We start from the raw sequence: 21,576 nt of genomic DNA on the forward strand, positions 1-21,576 counted from the left end.
TGACTGCTTCTTCGCCGCCTCCCCCTCTCTCAAATTTGGAGCGAGTTGTTGAGGTCGGGGAGATATTTTCACCGTCTCGTGACCCCCACATTCCTGAGATGCCACATTCTTCCCCGTCTCCTAGCGAGCATGTGCCTAATGAGATGCCACCAGCTCGTACCGAGCAAGTGCATGATGAGATGCCACATTCTTCTCAACAAGCACAACCGATACATGAACAATGAGTGCCTCCTGAAGAAGGTGATGCACAAGAAGTTGAGGATGTGCCTGAATGGGAACTCCGAAAGAAGATTCCAATCAACATAAGGCCAGTTTATGTTCCGATCAAAGACGTCTCATCGGTGTCCAAGTGGTATTCCAATGACCAGTTCAAGCCTGAGAACCAAGTTAAAAAAGTCCCATTACGGGGTTCTGAGGAGGCAGTCACTAGCAAACTCCACCAAATTGCAAAGTAGTATCCAAATGTTGATGCCATCGAATGGTCAAAGGATTGCCCCAAAACATATGAAAGAGGCAAGCCCTTCCTACCAAACCGGGACATCCAGCGCCTACCACTTGGAATGAGAAGGTTCCATGATTGGTACTTGTGTGTTCTCCCAACGAGCATAGATATCATACAAGCATGCTTCCCCACCGGCACATTTAGAAGCCCAGCCGGGAAAATTGTCTTTGACTTCAATGACATGCACGCATGCTTTCACCTGGGAGAAATGGAGATGAATCTAATTCGCACGTGGTGCCTGTAAGTCATTGTCCTCCCGATATGATCTGAATGTAATCTTTGAATTTTGTTGTAACTAAACCACGCCGTGATTTGTAGAATGCAAGTGCACATTGTCAAACAAATGCCAAATGTAAAAGCCGGGTATGTAGACCCTCAAGCTATAGCCCAAACAAATTTTAATTATCCTAAAAGGTGGACACTAGATGCCAAAGAGCTAGCTGCTGCAAAGACTCTTCGGGAGAAAGAGCGCATCCGTATGGCGAAACTAAGGGAAGAGTCCCTTAAGGTTGCGGCATACATTGCCATGGCTTTCAAAAATCTCCAACAACACTCTACTATATGGCTACCATACAACTTCGAGTAAGTTCAACTCTATACTTAAAGCTTTATTCGACATATTTTATTCGATGCAAAAGAGTTTATCTAGTTCTATGATTAAATCCATGCAGCAACCACTGGATTTGTATAGCCGTCGATGTCGGGAGGAGCATGGCATGGGTCTTTAATTCATTAGATAGGAACACGGTGACATACAAAGACTTCATATCGATTCTCAAGACGTATACATATCGACAATCCTTTTGACCGGTTTCCAGTAGTGCCACGCTAGTTTGGAGTTTTGGCCCGGAAGAAATGAAGAAAAGGCAGAAGAAGGACGTTGCTCCTAATAACTGTGCTTCATCGCCAAAGTGGAGGTCCGCACACACGCTATCAAATCCCTAGATCTTTTTTAGGGTTTAAAAAAAACATGTGAAACATATACATCACAATTAACGAAACTCCAAATAATAGATAAATCACTTTGACAGAAAAAGGAATCTTAGCTTTAATAGGACCATTTGTATATATTCTTATTACATGGAAGGTGACGGACACGCTAATTGCCAAGAAGTAATAACAAGCTAATAAAATTAATACATGCAATGGGCGACAACGAAATGAACAGCAGCAGCAGCAACCGACGCAAACTACACGACCCGGGGCGAGACCTAGCCCGTTTCTGGTTCTCCCAGTCTCGTCTTCATCCCTTTCACAGCAGCTCGATCATGTGCGCGCGCGTGCGTGTACGTAGTGCCAGTACTGCGCAGGCACACACATGGCTTGCCCACTTCGCGTGTGGCCTTAATTTATGACCTACCCGGAGACACATCATACGCATGTTTAGAGAGAGGATTCTAGACTTGGTCGGCGACCGCGTTGCGTTGGACGTTTGCCGGTGCCGCCGCCGTGCCGTTCTCGGCCGGCGGCTTGGCCTTGGCCTCCTCCGGTGGTTGCGGGGCCTTGATAAGCTCCACAACGGCAGGTGGCGCCGCGGTGAGCTTGGCAGTGGTCACCACATGCTCTCCGGGCACCTCGAAGGTGCCGTCCGCCGCAGCCGCCGCCTCCTTGGCGTCGTCGTCGGCCACCTCCTTGGCTGGCACCCTGGGCGTCGCGTTACGGTAGAGCGGGTACAGGCCCATCTGGACCACACCGAAGCTGAAGCCGAGCACGTTTGGCAGCTGATGATGCATGCAACAAACAAAAGCCGCACAACAAGTTGTTTGTAGTGATCTCTGTTTCCTTCTTGCTGAAATAAAGCTAGCTTTAGTTGGTTTACTTACGGCGACGTATTTGTCCTTGATGAGCAGGCCGTAGAGGAACCAGACGACGGCGCTGACGGTGAGGGAGAGGGAGAGCGAGAAGGGCATGAACTCCACGCTCCTTGTGCGCACCACCTGACGCTGCAGAAGCCAAGCCACCAAAGAACGGACGAGTTGTACGTAAGTGGACTGATGACCAGATCGATGCACACGTACAATCGATCGTATAGTACACATGATAGCTAGCTATAAAGGTACTCCTATATATCATGGTTAGTTGTTGGGTACGCACGATGATGCTGAGGGGCGCGACGAAGACGCTGACGGAGAAGGCGACGCAGACCCAGCCGAGGACGACGACGCGGTGCTGTCCGGCGGAGAGCAGCAGCGTGAGGAGGAGGATGAGCCCGAACACGCCCACGTTTAGGAGGAGCAGGATCTTGGCCGTGAACAGCTGTGAATGCATGCATGGGTGGTGAGGATGAGCTTGCCGGCCAGAACATCACCATCAACACCAAAGGAGCAAACGACGACGACGACGACGGACCTTTGCCTTCTTGGGCGCGTAGACGAGGTACATGACGATGTAGATGGTCTCGATGACGCAGCCGGCGGAGTTGATGGTGATGAGCAGGAACTCGTTGGACTTGAGCAGCGCGTAGTAGATCCACAGCATGGCGCTGAAGAGCGCCACCACGTACGGCACCGACTGGAACCCCTGCGTCGACTTGCTCTTGTAGATCCGGTAGAACGTCGGCCTGTGTCGCGTCGTCGTCGTCGTCCCATGCATGCCAGACCACACGGTCAGATCAGCTCGCGCACGCAGCTGAGCTAGCTAGAGAGAGACACAGAAAGAGAGAGAGAGGGAGGGGGCTTACAGTGGTGCCAGGTAGGTCATGAAGGAGATGATGTTGCCTGCAAACACAAACAGCACCGGCAAACAAACAAAATTAACAAAAAGGAGCGAGCGAGGCATCAGAAAGAATTCTGCTGGGGAGCTCGATCGAGCTCTTTGCATCATCGAGCATGACACATGCAAGTACGTACGTTGCAACTAGCCTTTAATTAAGTTCGATAACCATCGATTGGGCCCTTTAATGTGCGCGCTTTGTGATGTCACACACACCAGAGGCAGAGGCGAGGCAGGTAACAAAGATACAGCTGGATGGAGCCCCCACATTAATTTGTTTAACTGTTTCCTCTTTCTCTTTTCTGCCCTAAATGGACAGGCACCATAGCATGCATATAGATTATATGTCTATATCTCCTTCCCTTTCTCTAAAAATTTAAATATCTATATCTCCTTCCAGCCCAATGACGAGTTTAATGAAGTTCTTGTTTATGGTAGGACAAGCAAAGGGAACAGCTTGTTCCTCTACACATGTGGTGGTGGGAGGATTAAATGGGAAGGATTAGGATGATGTATCAACAGTAACCATGTTTTGGGAAGCACAGATATTCCTAGCTATATAAGGGGGTCATTTTCCTGGGAAGCACACTTAGAATGAAAGAAGAAAAAGAGGAACAACAGGAAAATAGATAGACAATATACCGAGGAGGCCGAAGGCGAAGGCCATGGGATGCTGTAGAGACAGGCCAGCCATTTGGAGATCTTAGCTATGGTATGAGCGTTTATGAGGAGGATCAGGAGTTTGTATAGATCAGTAGGCTCGCTTGGCCAAGGATTTCTATGCCAAGCTGGTAGCTTGCTTAATTATGAGCACTTGGATTCTTCTTCTCAATGAGAACGAAGAGAGGAGCTAGGTGACAACTACTACTCGAGTTGCTTGCCTGAAAGCTTGATGGTAGCAGAGACCTTGGAGAGGGTTTATATAGTAGCAGAGATCTTGGAGGGCCGAAAAGGCACATATGCAGTATGGTGTGTGACCCCTGGACGACACCAATTGCAATAGCACACTCAACCGTATTGGTCCTAATCAACAACAGCCAGGAGATTGAATAAGCCAGCCAGGAAACAAGATAGCCATCAGCATGACATAAAGGTGGCATGCAACATGCACTTCCTTTTGTTTTCACAATTATTTTCCTCATTGCACTGTTTTATTTATGAAAAATTGTTGTGCACTGCACAGCACAGCAAGTTGGTGTCCTAGCTAGGTACTTAGGTAGGATCTAGCAGACATCATGTAAGATAGTAGGAGCCTTAGCTCTACAGTGAATGAAAGGCCATGTGCTAAGGGCGCATTTCTTTTCTCTATATATGGACGATCTGTGACCAGTCCTTAACTTACAATTTACATGTGCTAAGGCCATTTGTGCTAAGAGATATATGATGGGTTTTCAGTTTCTTGTTTTTTCTCCCACATTTTCTATGCGTCACGACAGCTAGACCAGATAACACCGCAGCTAGGTTCTTATAACTGCTTGGCTTCTAACACGGCATATGAGAGATAAGTTCATCCGAGGTTATCTTTGTATATTACATGTAAAATATGTCTATAAACACGTAATAAGATGTCGAAACAGTTATCAAGGCACAGGGGGATCGAGTCAGCTTATACGCGGTTAGGTACTCGCGGTTACCAACACGCAAGTCACTACGGGACACAGTAGCTTTGCCGAGTGCCCACCAAAAGCAATCGGCAACTGCTTTGCCCACTGTAACATTCGGCATACAACACACGGCATCTGTGTGTCGACAAACAGTAGTTTGCCGAGTGTTTTTTATCGCGCACTCGGCAAATAGTTTGCCAAGTGTCAAATTTGACACTCAGCAAAAAAAAAGTGGTTTGCCGAGTGTTTTTTCAAAATACACTCGGCAAAGGATTATTGTTTGCCGAGTGTTTTTTGGAATTACACTCGGCAAACCTATTTTTCAATTTTTTTTCTCAGCATATCTGTGCACCTGCTTCATAACTCAAGAGAAAATTTAATCTTATCCAAACTTGAAAAGAAATATCTTACAAGCTCTCTAGAAAAATAGCTTTTTCTGCAAGCTAGTCCAAAATCAATGGTAACAAGCCCACTGAAATGATATTCATGTTGTACATAGTTATAGGCTGTCACTACACCACAACACCATATCACCGTCAGATATCTGACGCTAAAACTTTTTTTTATCGATGGATGATCTGAGGCTAAAGATAACTCACAGACAATCTGACGCTAATTTACATGTCTGTCGCTATAGGTAATCATCTTTAACGTCGAACTATCTGTCGCTGAAAACAGGTATAGCATCAATCCGTCTGTCACTAAAAAAAGGGCCCCACCTTGCTCACGCGCCCACTTACATTTGGCCCTCACGCACAAATTTTGGTCTGGCCCATGAGTACACAAACCCTAGACCGTTCTTCCAAATCCCAAATCGTCTTCCACCTGCCTGGGCACTGTCGCCCTCAAATCACGCCCGCGCCCTCTCCCTCCCAAATCCCACCCGCCCGCACCAAATCTCCAGCCCGCCGTCGCCCTCTAGCTCGCTCCCAAATCCCGGCCCCCAATCTACGTACGCTCGCAAATATCCTGCCCGCCGCCCCGCCCTGCCCCCAAACCCTTCCGCTCGCTCGCCTCGCCACCCCCAAAGCTCGCCTCGTCACGACGGCCCGAGCAAGCGACGGTAGGAGATGGTGACGCCACCGCGGCACCCCTCACCGGCGCACGTGCGTAGCCGAAGCTGCACGCGGCACCGTCGAGCGGCACCACCATGGCGCCCTTTGCTGGACGCGCGCACGCACGCGAGGAGCCTCACGGCGGCGGTGGCGGTTCCTGATGCGCCGGCGGCGAGCTCTCGGACGAGCCCATCGACGCCATCTTAGGTGAGCACTAGGCCCATTTCTTAATCTTAGGGTTGGGGATTTGGTACGGGATTTGGGGAATTATGATTTAGGGTTTGGATATTGGGATTTTGTTGAAGAAATGGGGCTTAGAAAATCTAAACAATCTGGATTTATGAAATCATGTGCACCTATGCCACTTCTCACACATGGCATGCCTGTACGATTGACATTGAAGCAAATAATCCTTGTTCTTTATAGGAGAATCATGTGCACCTACCAGGGATAACTCTGTCTGGTACTCTAGCTAGTAACTTTGGAAGTAAGAGACACCCTTCTTGGTAAGTATGAGACTAATACTTTATATATAGTTTTGTGCTAATCATTGTTGGATCTGTCTCTACAGTTTATAAGCACGAAATAGTACAAATATTTTACTAGTGAATTATTATTTTTTTGTAATGGGAAAACTGAATTTAGAAAATTTATATGTCATAAATATTAGCAGGGACATAGAGAGGTCGATTGATAGCAAATACAAGTAATAGATCAGGAGTATTTTTTTTAAAGACAGCCAGGATTTGATGCCTAGAACATTGCCATGACATGGCTTTTAATCTACACTCTGCTCCTAATTTGCCCTTCAGTGCAGGTAGTAAAGCTTGCATATAGAATACATGTGCATGTTCAATATATACGCAATTTCTAGCTATTTGATTGAAGTTTTTCGTTTACGACTGACCTCAGCTTGATATTAGTTAAATATGTGTTCTAGTAGCACCGTTTAGATACTTTTCACATCTCTCTCTTTATATAATAACATCTTTGCTACATCATATATACATAATGTCTGGTTATGGACTTTATCATTGATGAATGTTCGGACTTTGTTACGATTGAACCTATTTGTATGACAAATGTGCAGTGGTGTTATAGTGGTTCTTCTTGAGCTCACTGTCCACTGACATCGGGCCTACTTAAGCTCGACACCCACCCGCTTCGGACCTGCAAGCTCGATCTTAGCATTCTAGAGATATTTGAGGTATGGCTTCTCCTTCTTGCCAAGTCGAGAAAAACTCTTCGATGTTGGAAATCTCATGTATAATAACAACATAAGCATGAATTTTTTTTTCATTTAATTTGGAGTGGACAAATATAATTGGGAGCGGGCAACAAATTTTGCCAAGTATATGCACAGGATTTAAAATGGTATTCTTCATGTGCTTTGCCCATTTGTATATTCTTCTAAATCTAAAACAAATTTTGCCAAGTATATGCACTGGTATGTGTGATAATTCGCAGATTCTTGATTTGCGCTTGATTTTGTTTGGTATGCCAATAGCGATATGATAATACCAATAAAAGCTTGCTTCTTCGTTTCGGTTTACTAAATATTTATTTAATGGACGCGTATATTATTTCTTTTGCACAGCCTGGACCAAGGGATGCACCGCTGCACTGTTTTATCCGGAGGGACAAAAAGAACTCAACCTTTTCTCTCTATCTCAGCTTAACACAGGGTGAGTAAGCATGGGTATCTTCTTATTCCCCATGCTTTTGGTTTCATGGTATCATGGATCTGGTTCACTTGGTAGATTGAAATAGGGGTTTCAGATATCTTCTTATTTGCCAAATAAACTGCAAATACAGCTGGCACCTCTGCTGAGGTTACTTCGCATATGACTTGTGATGTTGCACATGTGTACCTAGTCTTGTTTAGAAAATAGGAAAGTGAATATATAGTTTGTTTATTCTTATAATCAATTACGGCTTTCTTATACCATTTGATGAGGACCCGTACATCTACTTTGCTGTCTCACCTACAATATTTAGAGGGTTGTCTAAATATAATCCTATTCGTTCGGTAGGAAGATTTGACTTGTCATTGATTGTTGAAAAATTATTCAAAATACATTGGCAGTGATTCTTACTCGGCATCTATTTGATTTGATCTTAACAGCTAATATAATTTTTGGAGATCTACCTTGCTGGCATAATAATATATAGGACATGCTTGGTTTCACTAGATGGCTTGCCTAGCCTGGCCTCACCCGGCTAGCACGAGGTATGACAACTTTGCCAAGCTAGGAGAGCCAATTTGACTCTCTCAGATGGCAAGGCAAACCTTGCCTACACAAACTTCGAGGTAGTTAGGCAAGATAACCAAACAAGCAAGATTGTTCTATATCCTTGCTCAGCAAGGTCAAACGGTACCTGACCAAAAAAACAAGCAGCCTCATAGTAGAGCTTGTGAAGCAGATGATTTTGCAATGCTAATGGAGTTTTGGAAACTCTGCATGATCCATTTCCACTCACATAATCAGTTCAACTTATGATCTGTGAAAGCAAGAAAATGTTGAAATACTGGGTCCTGTCAAGTGTATGATTCGCTATTTCACTGTATAAATAAGGTTACAGTTTCTCACAAGTATGGTATGTAGAGGCATTATGGCTTGGGAACTTGAATCCACAATAGTCCAGTTGATCTCTTATTCCCTGCCATATTGATCTGAATAAGCTTGTTCTAGAGATTGTAGCAATGAAGTTACACTTCGTCTAGAATTCTTGACTGCAATTTCATGTGATATTTAATTTATTTTGCTCTCTTGGCAGCGCTAACGGATAAAGGTAAGTTTCTTTTGGCTGCTCGAAGGTTCAGACAAGGAGCACATACATAATATATCATCTCTTATGACTATGATGATATGCACCCAAAAAGCAGTTCATATGTTGGAAAGTTGAGGTAAGGTCTAATCATTCCAGAACCTTATTTTCCAATTTGATTACCTGATTTGTTTGTTGTGCATGCTAACGAGGATAAATGTTCATCTTTTGACTATATGTTATAGCTGAGTTCTATATTATGGGCATAAAACTATATAATTTGTGTCATGTGCCTTATTTCCATTGCTGGTATTTTTTATTATTGTTCGAACACTTTAGTAAATTAATCCATCGTCATATGCATCGTCATATTGTCAATAGACACTGTCCACGTTCATATACATCGTCATATTCTGTGATTGAATCAGCTTATGAGAAAATTGCTTGTGTGAGTGCAGCTGCGACAGATTTATGTGGTATCTATATTCAGCTAGCAGTGGCTAAAATCCTGTTGATTCATAGGTTGAGGTTCTGGCTCAGTTACATTGATGGATTGTGGCAGCTTTTCCTTGTTTTTCAGTCAGTCAGTCACCTGTTACATAGACCAATTTGTATGAAAACAAAGAACCAATTCAATCCATTGGACAATCTACTCCAAATGTTGTCCATGTTTACTATCTTAGTCCTCCAAAGTGACATGTCTATGGAAGGTTCATTGATTTATCTGTTGACTTCGACAGCATCATGGAAGGACAAACTGATGCGGCTGAGGTCTAAGCGGAAGAAGTGGGCCTGACAGATTAAAGTCTAAACTTGTGTAGCTCTGTTTTTGTATCTTGGCGGTGAGTTGCATGTCTGGATGGTGTAAATAAAGATGATGCCCGGCTGAATTCCAGTATGCATTCCAGATAATTGATACTGGTCATGCTTCTATGTAACTAGCTGTACATATTATATGGACCTAAGAATGGTCTTCTGTAAATTCAGACTAAGTTTTGAAGTAAAACACTAATCCTTTGAAAACTTGGTCAAATTTGTGAAGATGCATGTATGTTCGTTGAAGTTGATTCTTAGTTGTGTAGTGACATTTGTATTATTTTGGACAATTGTTGATGGATTAATTTTTATTTTTTAACCATTTAAAATTGTCTCGTTGGACTGTCTGTCGCTAAAACCATGTGTACCATCGCACAGTCCGTCGCTAAAAAGTAGCAATGGACTACCTGTCGTTAAAAAGTAGCAATGGACTATCTGTCGCTATAAAAATTCAGGGCAACGGACTATCTGACGCTAAAAGTACTGTCTAACGCTAAACATTTTTAGTGACAGGACTTACAGCGTCTGTAGAAGTCTGTCGCTGTAAGTTTTTAGCATCAAATTGTCTGTCGCTGTAGCCGCTTTTAGCGTTAGATCGTCCATCGCTAATGTTGGTGTTGTGGTGTAGTGTGTGTAGCTAATTTTGCCAACATAATGAATGCTAATGATCCAGGGTATAATTGTAGTGAGCATGTAATCACTAATCATAAAATTAGAAATACAAGCAGCAGATAAGCAAAATTACAAAGCACTGAAAAAGAGGCTCTTACTATCTCAGCCCCTACAGTCACATGCACAGCAAATTCTAGATGTAAAGCTACCTCTTCTCTGCATATAACCCTCTATGAAGCAAAACATAAGATAGAAATCGTAATTTTTCCCACTTACCAAGCTCCTGGATGAGAACCTGTGAGCAGTCCATCTTCATTACCTGCCGGTGATAAGCCTTCTTTCCCTGAAAATGCACAGGATTTTGATAGTTCTATAAGCACTGTTGTAGCATATTTCTCATTACTAATCCATAAACGCACCACAGATTAAAAGTGCTGAGTAAAATCAATTTCCATCATTTTAGAAACTAAACACAAGATGCCACACATCAATCAAAAAATAGGTGACCAACTATTTCCTGCTCATTACCGAATATAAGTAGGTGAGGTCACTCATAGTTCTTCTAAGTAGTCTATGGTTAGACAGTAACAATAGTAAAATGTATCAGGATTTGGAAGTCTTAGAAACAAACATGAGTCGCAAATGAATAGACTAAAAACTATGGCAGTTCTAGACTAAATACTAAAATTTCTCACTGTTTGGATCACTGTGCAGCAGCAGGGGGCAACCAGGTAAGGGCAAAAGAGCTAGGCTGTATGGTATTTCATCCTATAATTAGTTGTAGGATTGGTTTTACAGCTATTTCATGATGCACATACATTTAAAATCAAAATCATTGTCTTCTGAATAGCTCAATATCGAACACTTTATTCACCTCATAGTTAGTGTTTTCCAGGAGAAAAATAAAAGGTCCAATGATTATATTATCCTCATGGGAACCAGTGAGGACAAAAAAAAATGCAGTGGACACCAGAATTCAATTTTGCTACTGAAGCAACATACATAAAGGCTACACAGATGGATCAGAGGAGCACTTTGTCCACTGAAAATCAAAACATCAGCACGCTGCTATATCTATCTGCTGTTGTAAGTCTGAAACTGAACAACTGAAAAACACATCACCTAGTTGTTGTGAAATAATTCAGATTACAACCAAAACAGTATCTATTTTAATTGAGCAAAGCAAGTTATTATGAACTGATAATGGGCTGCTCCTGCTCTGAACTGAAACAGTAAAGCACTGAAACACTACACAGGACTTAAGCAAAATTAACTCTTTGACCCACTCATTGTTACATCCTGGAATATTTTAGAAGATACAACATAGAAAATATAACTTGTTTAGAAGTGAACTTGTTTAAAAGTGCAATGCAATACAACATAGAAGATACTCATGCACTGAGTCTTAATGTGAAAAATTAATAATAATAGTAACACTAAGGCCTAGGTTTAGTTAATTGTCATGATTAGTCACGGGTTAATGCATTTTATGCCTAATTTAATGCTTAATGTTCTACATTAAGCCAAGATCATGCCTTAATTAGCCTCTGTTGATGATGTCTTATGCTAAGACGGTGCATATTAAGCCACTAGGGTTCGGATTAGCATGTAGGAGGAGAATTTGCAAATCACGGCCAAATTGAAACTTTCCCCCAAATTCCAAAAACCCTACATCATGATTTTCGCCCTTTTACCCCAAATTTCAAAATGGAAACCCTAATTTCTACTAAGTTTGGGCCTTGGGACCTCTTACCTTAGCTCGGCGTCGTCACTACCATCATGCTTGGGCACGACGGCGCCACTGACGTGTCCTCACCCCGACACCACCACCGCGCATCAGGACCCGTCGTGCCACCACCGCGGATGAAGAACACGGCTCGCTGCGACGCCCGTTACAGACCACGCCACCTCGCCAGATTGTGCGGAGGAGGCCGCCGAGGCGACGACCATGATTCACCGCCGCTGCCTCTGTGGAAGGAGCCCCGCCGGGATCGATCTGTGAGGCAGAGGGTGAGGGTGAGGGAGAGTTAGGAAGAGGGAGAGAGGGTCCGCCAGCCACTCACCTAGGAGATGAAGCTCCACCTTTAGAGCCACGGCTATGGGTAGATCTAGGCCGTCGTCGAGCAAGGGGAGGAGATCCGGAGGCTAGAGATCTGGAGCGCCATTGTTGCGGACGGGGAAGGGGCGTAAACCACGAGCGCGGCAGATCCGGGGGAGAGGCGCCGCCAGTGAGGGATGGGAGGGAGGGGGCGGCGGATCCGGGGGAGGGGCGCCGCCAGTGAGGGAGGGGCCGAGGAAGAGAGGGAGGGGAGGGGAAGAGTGGGAGGGGAGGGGCGGCGGATCCGGGGGTGGGGCGCTGCTGGTGAGGGAGGGGAGGGAGGGGCCGGGGAAGAGAGGGAGGGGAGGGGCCGGCCGCCAGTGGGAGGAGGGGAGGGGTCCGGCCGCCGGTGGGAGGAGGGGAGGCGCCGGCCGCACGCGGGAGAGGATGGGAGGGAGGGGAGGGGGGTTGTGCGTCGCGAGGGAGGGGACGGGCAGGTGGGTGATTTTAGGGGCAGGTTATTTTTTTCTTTGCCGAGTGTTGTTTCTGGACACTCGGCAAACTTGTCTTTTTGCCGACTATTTTTCTTGTGACACTCGATAAACCCTCTATTTGCCGATTGTTTTTGTTCGACACTCAGCAAACGCTCTATTTTTTTTTCTCTTTTCATGGGAGGGGAAAAATAGCAAGCTCAGAAAGTTTGAGCTCAATCTAATGTATAGAAAAAGTTTCAAGGTTAAACAATGATTGAACCGTCACTTCGCCTTCAAACCTGTTCCGTTCTCTCTCGATACCACGATTCTTCCTTAGAGATGCTTCGGTTTCTAAGCAATGTACATTACAACTTTTTCGAAATCTTCTCAATTTTTTACCATAGCCTCTACGTATCATATCACGATACAATGGCAAGTCCTATGTTTTTCAGACTTTGTTTGAATTTTTTATAATTAAAAAACCAATAAGCTACATGTCGATGGTCGAGTGTTGGCACCCAGATGTTTCAAATTTCTTTTCATTTCTTCGGTAAGGCCAAAAAATAGACTTGACACCATGAATATGATTTTTCTATCCATTTTATTCTATTATTTCATGTACTTATAGATCAAATTTGACGTAAATCAATTAAATTCCTAGAATGCATTTAATGAATTAAAACTAGCCAACAGATCCAAAAAAATGCTAAATTTTAACATGGATTATGCTATGTTGTTTGTTGAGTAAAAAAAAGCTTCAAGGTCAAATGAGAAAAAATAAATAAATTATTTGTCGAGTGTTGCCCAACGGACACTCGGCAAAAGGCAATGGAGGGATACGTGGCGCGATGTTTGCCGAGTGCCGTAATTTGCCGAGTCTTTTTCCCATATTTGCCGAGTGCCGGAGTTTGCATAGTGTTTTTCAGTAGAATTGCCGAGTGTCAGAATGTTTGCCGAGTGTTTTTTAATAAAGCACTGGACAAACAGATAGTTTGCCGAGTGTTTTTAGTTTGGCACTCGACAAAGAGATGGTTTACCGAGTGTCCAATAAAATACACTCAGCAAAGAATATGACACTCGGTAAACTATTCGATTCCGGTAGTGCGTGCTTCAAGTAGCACAGGCTGTATATGTGCGGATCCGGTACTGGCCGGCACACGTCATTGGCCTTGCTTGTTTCCATAATTTTCGATGTCTTCAAGAACACCTAAAACTTCGGATATTTCTTCATGCTCTCCTCCAGCATTCAGGGATGAAGCTAAGCAGAAAATATCATGCACTTTTTCCGGGTTTACATACTACTATGCTCCAATAAAAATATCGGTTTTATATATGTACATATCAAGCAAATAAAGTGTAACAAAAGGAGACGCATTTGGCTGCTTGTTGCGTGAGGACAGCTAGCTAGCAGCTTGTTTTAGACTTGTTATGACCGTGGTTCTGGACGCTGCGTTTAATAAAGAGGGGCCTGTTGGTGGTGGTGGCCTGATTAGAACAAGCATTAGGAGGAGGGCCGCCAAAGAACGGCTGGAGTTGCCTAGCTCTAGCTCGGCCAGTCTTGCTTTGCTTTTGGGAAAGCGCGCGAGCTGCTCTCTGTTGTATTTGCACCTGCTGTACTCCACGCCGACTTGACCTCTCTTTTGTTTGTAGGGGTCCTCCGATCCTCAGAGCACCTGGAATGGGCGTCGTGCACGGGACCAAAGAAATAAATACAGATTTCGGCAGAAACAAGCTTGCCCCACGAATTTGGACAGCAGTTATGGCCTGTTTGGAGTTTGGTATTATGTCTAATACCTTTGTAAAATACTATAATCCGGGCAGAAAATAAAAATCACCTAGGACGGAGATGATTATTTTTCTCCGAGATATTCCCCTAAAACTTTGATATTTTTTCAATTAGGACTCTTAAAGATCTAGCTAATCTACTACATAATTATAGGGTAAATGAGCCGGCCCCTATTGACATTTGTTCCTCCTACATCTAAACTTTGCTCCGGCATCATTGTGGGGGTACGACCCCGGATACCCACGGCAGGTCACATGGGCTATGCCTCCAGGGACGGTCCAGCCCGCAAGAAGGAGCCTTGCGGGGCACGATTCTGTTCGGCGACCCCCGCAAGGCACGGAGAGGATATCCTAAAGATGTTACGAGATCTGATAGGATATATACGATCCCATATTTCTTGTAATCTGTTATTACTTTCCGGTTATCTCTCAGATCTAACCGACTTGTAACCTTTGCCCCCCAGACCATATAAGGCGGGCAGGGACCCCCTACGAATTCACGGCAAATCATACGATAGCTAATGCAAACCAACAGACCACAGGAGTAAGGTATTACGTCGTACCGACGGCCTGAACCTGTATAACTCATGTGTCTCTGTTGCCTTCTTGTTCTCGATTACACGCTCCTCTACCGATCAATCTACCATCGCGGGGTGCCCCTCGGTGGACTGCCGACGATATTCCGTCGACAGTTGGCGCGCCAGGTAGGGGTGTGCGTGCTGTTTCCTTGTCGAACAAGATGGTTTTTTCTGCAGGCTCTTCGTCCCTCCCGCAGCCCGGCCAGATCTTCACGGTCGGATCCATCACGTGGGTCATCAACGCCGACGGAGTTGGAGAGCTTCTCGAGCCGGTGCAGATCGGCTCTGCACCGACCACCCTCGCATCTGCAACTGCAGATCCAATCTCGGAACCACTTCCGAGGTCGGCTCCATCAGCCACCCACCGCTCGCTTCCTTGCTACCAGAGGAGGCACGTCAACAACGACGATCTGATCGAATCTATCGATCAGGTCGGCCTAAAACTCGCCGATTGCCTCTCCATTGCTGAGTCGGCTCTGGACACCCTTGTTCAGCACCGAGCACCCTCCGATCCCGATCTGTCAACGTTGAATGCTCGGCAGACTCCAGGGCCCGCCGCCCTGCCTTTCGGGCTCGCCAACACCGCAACTACATATCAGGACGCCCTGAGGGGCAAGTTTGCCGACCAGCTCGCCGACCAATTTCCACCAACCGTCAACATGCTGCACGCTGGCTGGGATCTCGGAGCATCTCTCCAAACTATCCTCGAGGAAAATCCGGACTCCGAATCTCAAGGATCCACCGAGCCCCTCGCCAAGACCTTCACCAAGCAACCTCCTCTCCTGCCTTTCCGGGGTGGCGCGATTTTCAACGTCAGTATCGATAGCCCCCCCCGGAACGGCGAAACAGACGAGGAACGCGCCGCTCGTGAAAACAGGAACGCCAACCGCGCGCAACGGCGTGATAACGAACGCGCCATCGCGATGGCCGAGGCCGCTCGTGATAACCAGTTCGATTCACAAGGAAGGCCCCTCCATCGCAACCTCAACGAAGAATTCCTCCGCGTTGACGGCCACAACGTTTTCAAGACTCCGAGCGCTAATTTGGCCGTGGCCGCCAACGAACTCGCTCACCTCCCGCAGATGCCCGAGCTCGCCAAGGTCGCCGCTATGCTTAAAGCGACACACTGTCAAGTTAACGAGATCCGAGAAGTTCAGAGACCTTCGTGCTCCAGAAGCGTGATCCGCCGATCAGTTGATCCTAGATCCAATCGCCGCCCCAGTCAAAGCCACTTCACCGACCAGTCACCACCTCCCTAGGGGGGAGTTGGAGGCCACCGCGCCGAGCATCATCGCCAGCACGACCAAGAGGTCGAACAGGACGCCCGAGTGCACCTCAGCAATCTTCGGGACGCACGACGGCGTATCGACCAACAACGTTTCGGGCACCATGAAGATGAAGTACGATGTCGCCAGGAGTACGAGCAGGAATACGGCAACCCGGACTCAGCTCTGGAGCCGATCGTCGCCGGCAACACTGCCGATGTTGGTCCCGACAGCCCGGAAGGGCCCCCTGCATTCACCAGGGCACTCCGAACGCTCCAGTGGCCTCATGGTTTCAAAATCACCGGAGTCGAGCCTTATGAAGGAAGGATGAACCCAACTCAGTGGCTGTAGGCTTACGCCACCGCCGTCCGAGCCGCCGGAGGAGACACCAACGTCATGGCAAACTATCTCCCTATCATGCTCACGCCAGCCGCCATGAGCTGGTTCACAAGCCTCGCCCCGGACTCCATCGGCTCTTGGGAAGATCTGAAGAGAGTCTTCACCGACAACTACATGGCCACATGCAGTCGGTCGGGCACTAAGCACGATCTCAACCGCATCAACCAAAAGCCGTCTGAACTACTCCGCAGCTACATCAGACGCTTCTCCGAGATGAGGAATTCTATTCCCAACATCACGGAGGCCGAAGTCATCACCGCCTTCGTCCGAGGACTTCATCACCGAGAACTCCGTTCTAAGTTCAATAGAAAGCCACCCACCGGCATCGGCGAGATGATCACAACCGCCAATCAGTACGCCGACGCCGAGGAAGCGGAGGTGCGTTTTAACGAAGACACGGGCACTAATCGCCCGTCTTGCCGCCACGACAACCAACAGCACAACGTTCACCGCCACGACGACCGTAACGACAACCGACAGTACAACGATCGCCGCTACGACGACCGTAGTTTCCACTGGGACAGCGGACGTGATCGGCCAGATGGATTCAAACCTGGTCAGAATCGCCGCCGCCGACTAGATCACTTTGTCGCCAACGTCAATGAGCCGCGTGCAAAGCGTAACTACGACGAGCAGTACAAGAAGATCCTAGACGGTCCGTGCCCCCTGCACAAGAACGCCAAACACAAGATGAAAGATTGCCTTGGTTTGGCTAAGGAATTCCAGGAGAAAAAGTACAACGACGACAATGGTGGGAACGGAGGACGCCGACCACCAGGGGATAATAATAACGCCTTCCAGGACCATGACAAGGTGGTCGCCACCATCTTCGGGGGTCTCGCCTCCAACGAAAGCAGAAGGGAACGGAAGCTCGCCGCCCGACGAGTGCTCACCATAGCTTCAGAAGAAACTACCGCCAACCCCAGCTATCGCTCGTGGTCCGAAATCTCCATCACCTTCAGCAGGGCCGACTAGTGGGCAGATATACCCTACACAGGGTGTTTTCCCCTCGTCCTTGACGCGACTGTTCAGAAGGTGCTCTTTAGGAAAGTCCTCGTCGACGGTGGGAGCGCTTTGAATCTACTTTTCGCTGGGGCCCTAAGGGAGCTCGGACTCAGGACAACAGACCTCACACCTTCAGACTCCTCCTTTTGGGGTGTGGTGCCTGGCAGGGCATCCAGACCACTGGGGGAAATTACCCTACCAGTACAGTTCGGCACGGCAACCAACTACAGAGTGGAGCATATCAACTTTTATGTCGCCGACTTCGACACCGCCTACCACGCCATACTGGGGCGCCTGGCTCTGACCAAGTTCATGGCCGTTCTGCACTATGCATATCTGGTGTTGAAGATGCCTTCACCTGCTGGAGTCCTGTCTCTGCGGGCCAACCTCTCCGTCGCCTACGCCTGCGAGACGGAAAGTCTCGCCCTCGCTGAAGCCACCGACCTCTCCATCCAGATGGCCAGCGTGGTCGCCGAAGCCAAGACCGCATCTGCTGACGACATGGAGATCCCAGAGCCTCCCCGGGCCTCCGCCAAGTCCAAGGAAGTCAAGGAGATTGGCCTCGGCCTCGACGACCCTTCCAAGACGGTGAAAATTGGGGCTCACCTTGACCCCAAATAGGAAAGTGCGCTCGTCTCCTTCCTACGTGCCAACGCCGATGTGTTTGCTTGGAAACCTGTAGACATGCCGGGGGTACCACGGGAGAAGATCGAGCACTCCTTGAACGTCTCGCTGACCGCTAAGCCGATCAAGTAGAAACTTCGACGATTCGCGCCGGACAAAAAGGAGGCAATTAGGGTAGAAATAAAACGGCTTTTAGCTGCCGGATTTATAAAAGAAGTGTATCATCCAGATTGGTTAGCTAATCCTGTTCTTGTTAAGAAAAAGAATAAAGAATGGAGAATGTGTGTTGATTATACTGATCTTAACAAGCACTGCCCTAAAGACCCCTTCGGCTTGCCTCGGATAGACGAGGTTGTCGACTCCACCGCCGGCTGCGAGTTGCTCTCCTTTCTCGACTGTTACTCAGGCTACCATCAGATCTCCCTCAAGGAGGAAGACCAGGTTAAAACGTCGTTCATTACGCCTTTCGGTGCATATTGTTACACCACTATGTCCTTCGGACTAAAGAACACTGGCGCGACCTACCAAAGGGCTATCTAGACGTGCCTCGACCAACAGATCGGCCGCAACATCGAAGCGTACATCGACGACGTGGTCGTCAAGACTAGAACTGCCAACAATCTTATCGCCGACCTTGAAGAAACTTTCTCCAACCTAAGCAAATACCGATGGAAGCTGAACCCTTCAAAGTGCATCTTTGGAGTTCCATTCGGTATCCTGCTCGGCTACATCGTCAGCGCTCGGGGCATCGAACCAAACCCCGACAAAGTCTCCGCCATCACCAATATGAAACGGCCGACGTGTGTCAAGGATATACAGAAGCTCACAGGCTGCATGGCTGCGTTAAGCCGATTTATCTCGCGCCTCGGTGAAAAAGGGCTGCCTTTCTTCAAGCTTCTCAAGGCCTCCGAGCTTTTTTCTTGGTCGGAGGAGGCAGACACAACTTTCGAGCAGCTCAAATTGTTCTTAACAAAACCTCCAATCATGACAGCACCACGACCAGATGAAACTCTGCTGGTTCACATCGCCGCCACTTCTCGAGTTGTCAGTACGGCTATTGTCGTCGAACGCGAGGAAATTGGACACGCCTACAAGGTACAGCGTCCGGTCTATTTCATCAGCGAGGTACTTAATGAGCCCAAAACTCGATATCCTCAGGTGCAAAAGCTGTTATATGCAATCTTAATCACCTCACGCAAGCTCCGACATTACTTCGAATACTACAAGATCGCCATGGTCACCGAGTTCCCTTTGGGAGACATTCTCCGAAATAAAGAGGCCAACGGTCGTATCATCAAGTGGGCTGTTGAGCTCGGCACCTACTCCATTGACTTCAGAAGCAGGCCGACCAAAAAGTCGCAGGCGCTCGCCAATTTCATCGCTGAGTGGACCGAAATCCAAGAACCCGTCGCCGCCACTTGCCCTGAGCACTGGGTGATGTACATCGACGGCGCCCTTAATATTAATGGAGCCGGTGCGGGCATTCTGTTCATCACACCGACAAAGGATAAACTCCGATACGTTCTTCGCACACACTTCCCGATCTCTAATAACGCCGCGGAGTACGAAGCATGTCTCCACGGCCTCCGTATAGCCGTCGAGCTCGGCGTCAAACGCCTTATGGTATACGGGGATTCCGCGCTGGTTATCAATCAACTCAATAAAGATTGGTCCTGTTCCAGTGAGAAGATGGACGCTTACTGCGCCGAAATCAGGAAGCTGGAAGGAAAATTCTACGGCATCGAGTACCACCACGTGGTACGGGATCAAAACCAAATAGCCGCCCAACTATCGAAGATAGGATCTTCTCATACCACGGCTCCGGCGGGGATCTTCGTTCAGGACCTCTTGACACCATCCATTAAGGAAGACAAGGAAGTTGTAGAAGTACCCCCTGCCGAGCAGTTGGTGCTCACGATACCTTCGCAGCTCGCCGATTGGAGGGAACAGTTCATCAAGTACCTCTCCAACGGCGAAGTACCCGCCGACAAAATCGAAATCGAACGACTAATTCGCCGAAGTAAGCACTACGTGTTGGTGGACGGTAGCCTGATGAGGAAAAGTGCCAAGGAGGGGATACTGCAGAAATGCATCATCCAAGACGACGGTGTGAAGCTATTATCTGAAATTCACTCTGGCTCCTGTGGCAATCATGCGGCTTCGAGAACACTGGTCGGCAAAGCTTTCCGAGCAGGTTTCTACTAGCCCATGGCCATTACCGATGCAGAAGATCTCGTCCGACGATGTGAGGGATGTCAATTTTTTGCCAAGCAAATACATGTGCCGGCACAAGAATTACAAACCATTCCAGCTTCCTGGCCATTCGCATGCTGGGGACTGGATATGATCGGGCCTTTCAAACCTGCGCCAGGAGGTTTCCGGTACGTGTATGTCGCCATCGATAAGTTCTCCAAGTGGATCGAATACAAACCACTCGTCGTAGCTACTGCTAAAAAAGCAGTCGAGCTCTTTGAGGACATCGTACACAGATTCGGTCTCCCGAACAGCATCATCACCGACCTCGGGACAACTTTTACTGGCCATCATTTTTGGGACTTCTGCGAGGACAGGTGCATCTCTGTTAAATACGTTTCCGTCGCTCACCCTAGAGCTAATGGTCAGGTCGAGCGAGCTAACGGCATGATCCTCGACGCCCTCAAGAAAAGGCTCTATCAGAAAGAAGAGAAGCACTCGGGCAGATGGCTCAAAGAACTACCAGCTGTGGTCTGGGGACTGCACACTCAAGCTAGTCGTAGTACCGGCGTATCTCCATATTTTATGGTCTACGGCTCAGAGGCCATACTTCCAGCGGATATTGCATTCCAAGCACCCAGAGTAGAAAACTATGATGAAGACCAAGCCACAGCTGTTCGGACAGAAGACATTGATCGGGCCGAGGAAGAACATCTGATTACTTGCGTTCGCACAACCAAGTACCTCGAAGGTCTGTGGAGGTATTACAACCGTAACGTCAAAGGTCGTTCGTTCACGATCGGCGACCTCGTCTTACGTCGGAAACAAAAAACCGAAGGGCTTCACAAGCTGTCTTCACCATGGGAGGGCCCTTACATCGTAAAAGGTGTTACTCGACCAGGGTCTTATCGCCTATGCGATTTAGATGGACTCGATGTTCCCAACTCCTGGCACATAGAGCACCTTATACGTTTCTACCCCTAAAATAACATAGATATGTATTCTTCACTTTAATATTAATAAAGTTCTGGTCTCCATAATTTCTCTATATTTTTTCCTTCATCATAAGCTCCAACTACCGTTAGCGAGATGTAAGCCACACCGCGATGGCCTCCAATACGCTCGACTAATACATCCAAATCGCCG

General features: G+C 47.2%; 1 protein-coding gene across 1 annotated transcript; it reads right to left on the bottom strand.

Annotated features, from left to right (window-relative positions):
• Positions 1–1,899: 1,899 nt before the first annotated feature.
• On the bottom strand, positions 1,900–4,087 carry LOC136485087 (bidirectional sugar transporter SWEET14-like). Its single transcript, XM_066482032.1, has 6 exons — positions 3,857–4,087; positions 3,183–3,219; positions 2,852–3,062; positions 2,597–2,758; positions 2,326–2,445; positions 1,900–2,223 (listed from the first exon to the last, which is right to left on the bottom strand). Exons 1-6 carry the CDS (start codon positions 3,906–3,908, stop codon positions 1,900–1,902), a joined length of 906 nt encoding a protein of 301 aa, XP_066338129.1. The 5' UTR covers positions 3,909–4,087.
• Positions 4,088–21,576: the final 17,489 nt, after the last annotated feature.

Source organism: Miscanthus floridulus, chromosome 10 (assembly GCF_019320115.1).
Source record: "Miscanthus floridulus cultivar M001 chromosome 10, ASM1932011v1, whole genome shotgun sequence".
NCBI classification, from domain to species: Eukaryota; Viridiplantae; Streptophyta; class Magnoliopsida; order Poales; family Poaceae; genus Miscanthus; species Miscanthus floridulus.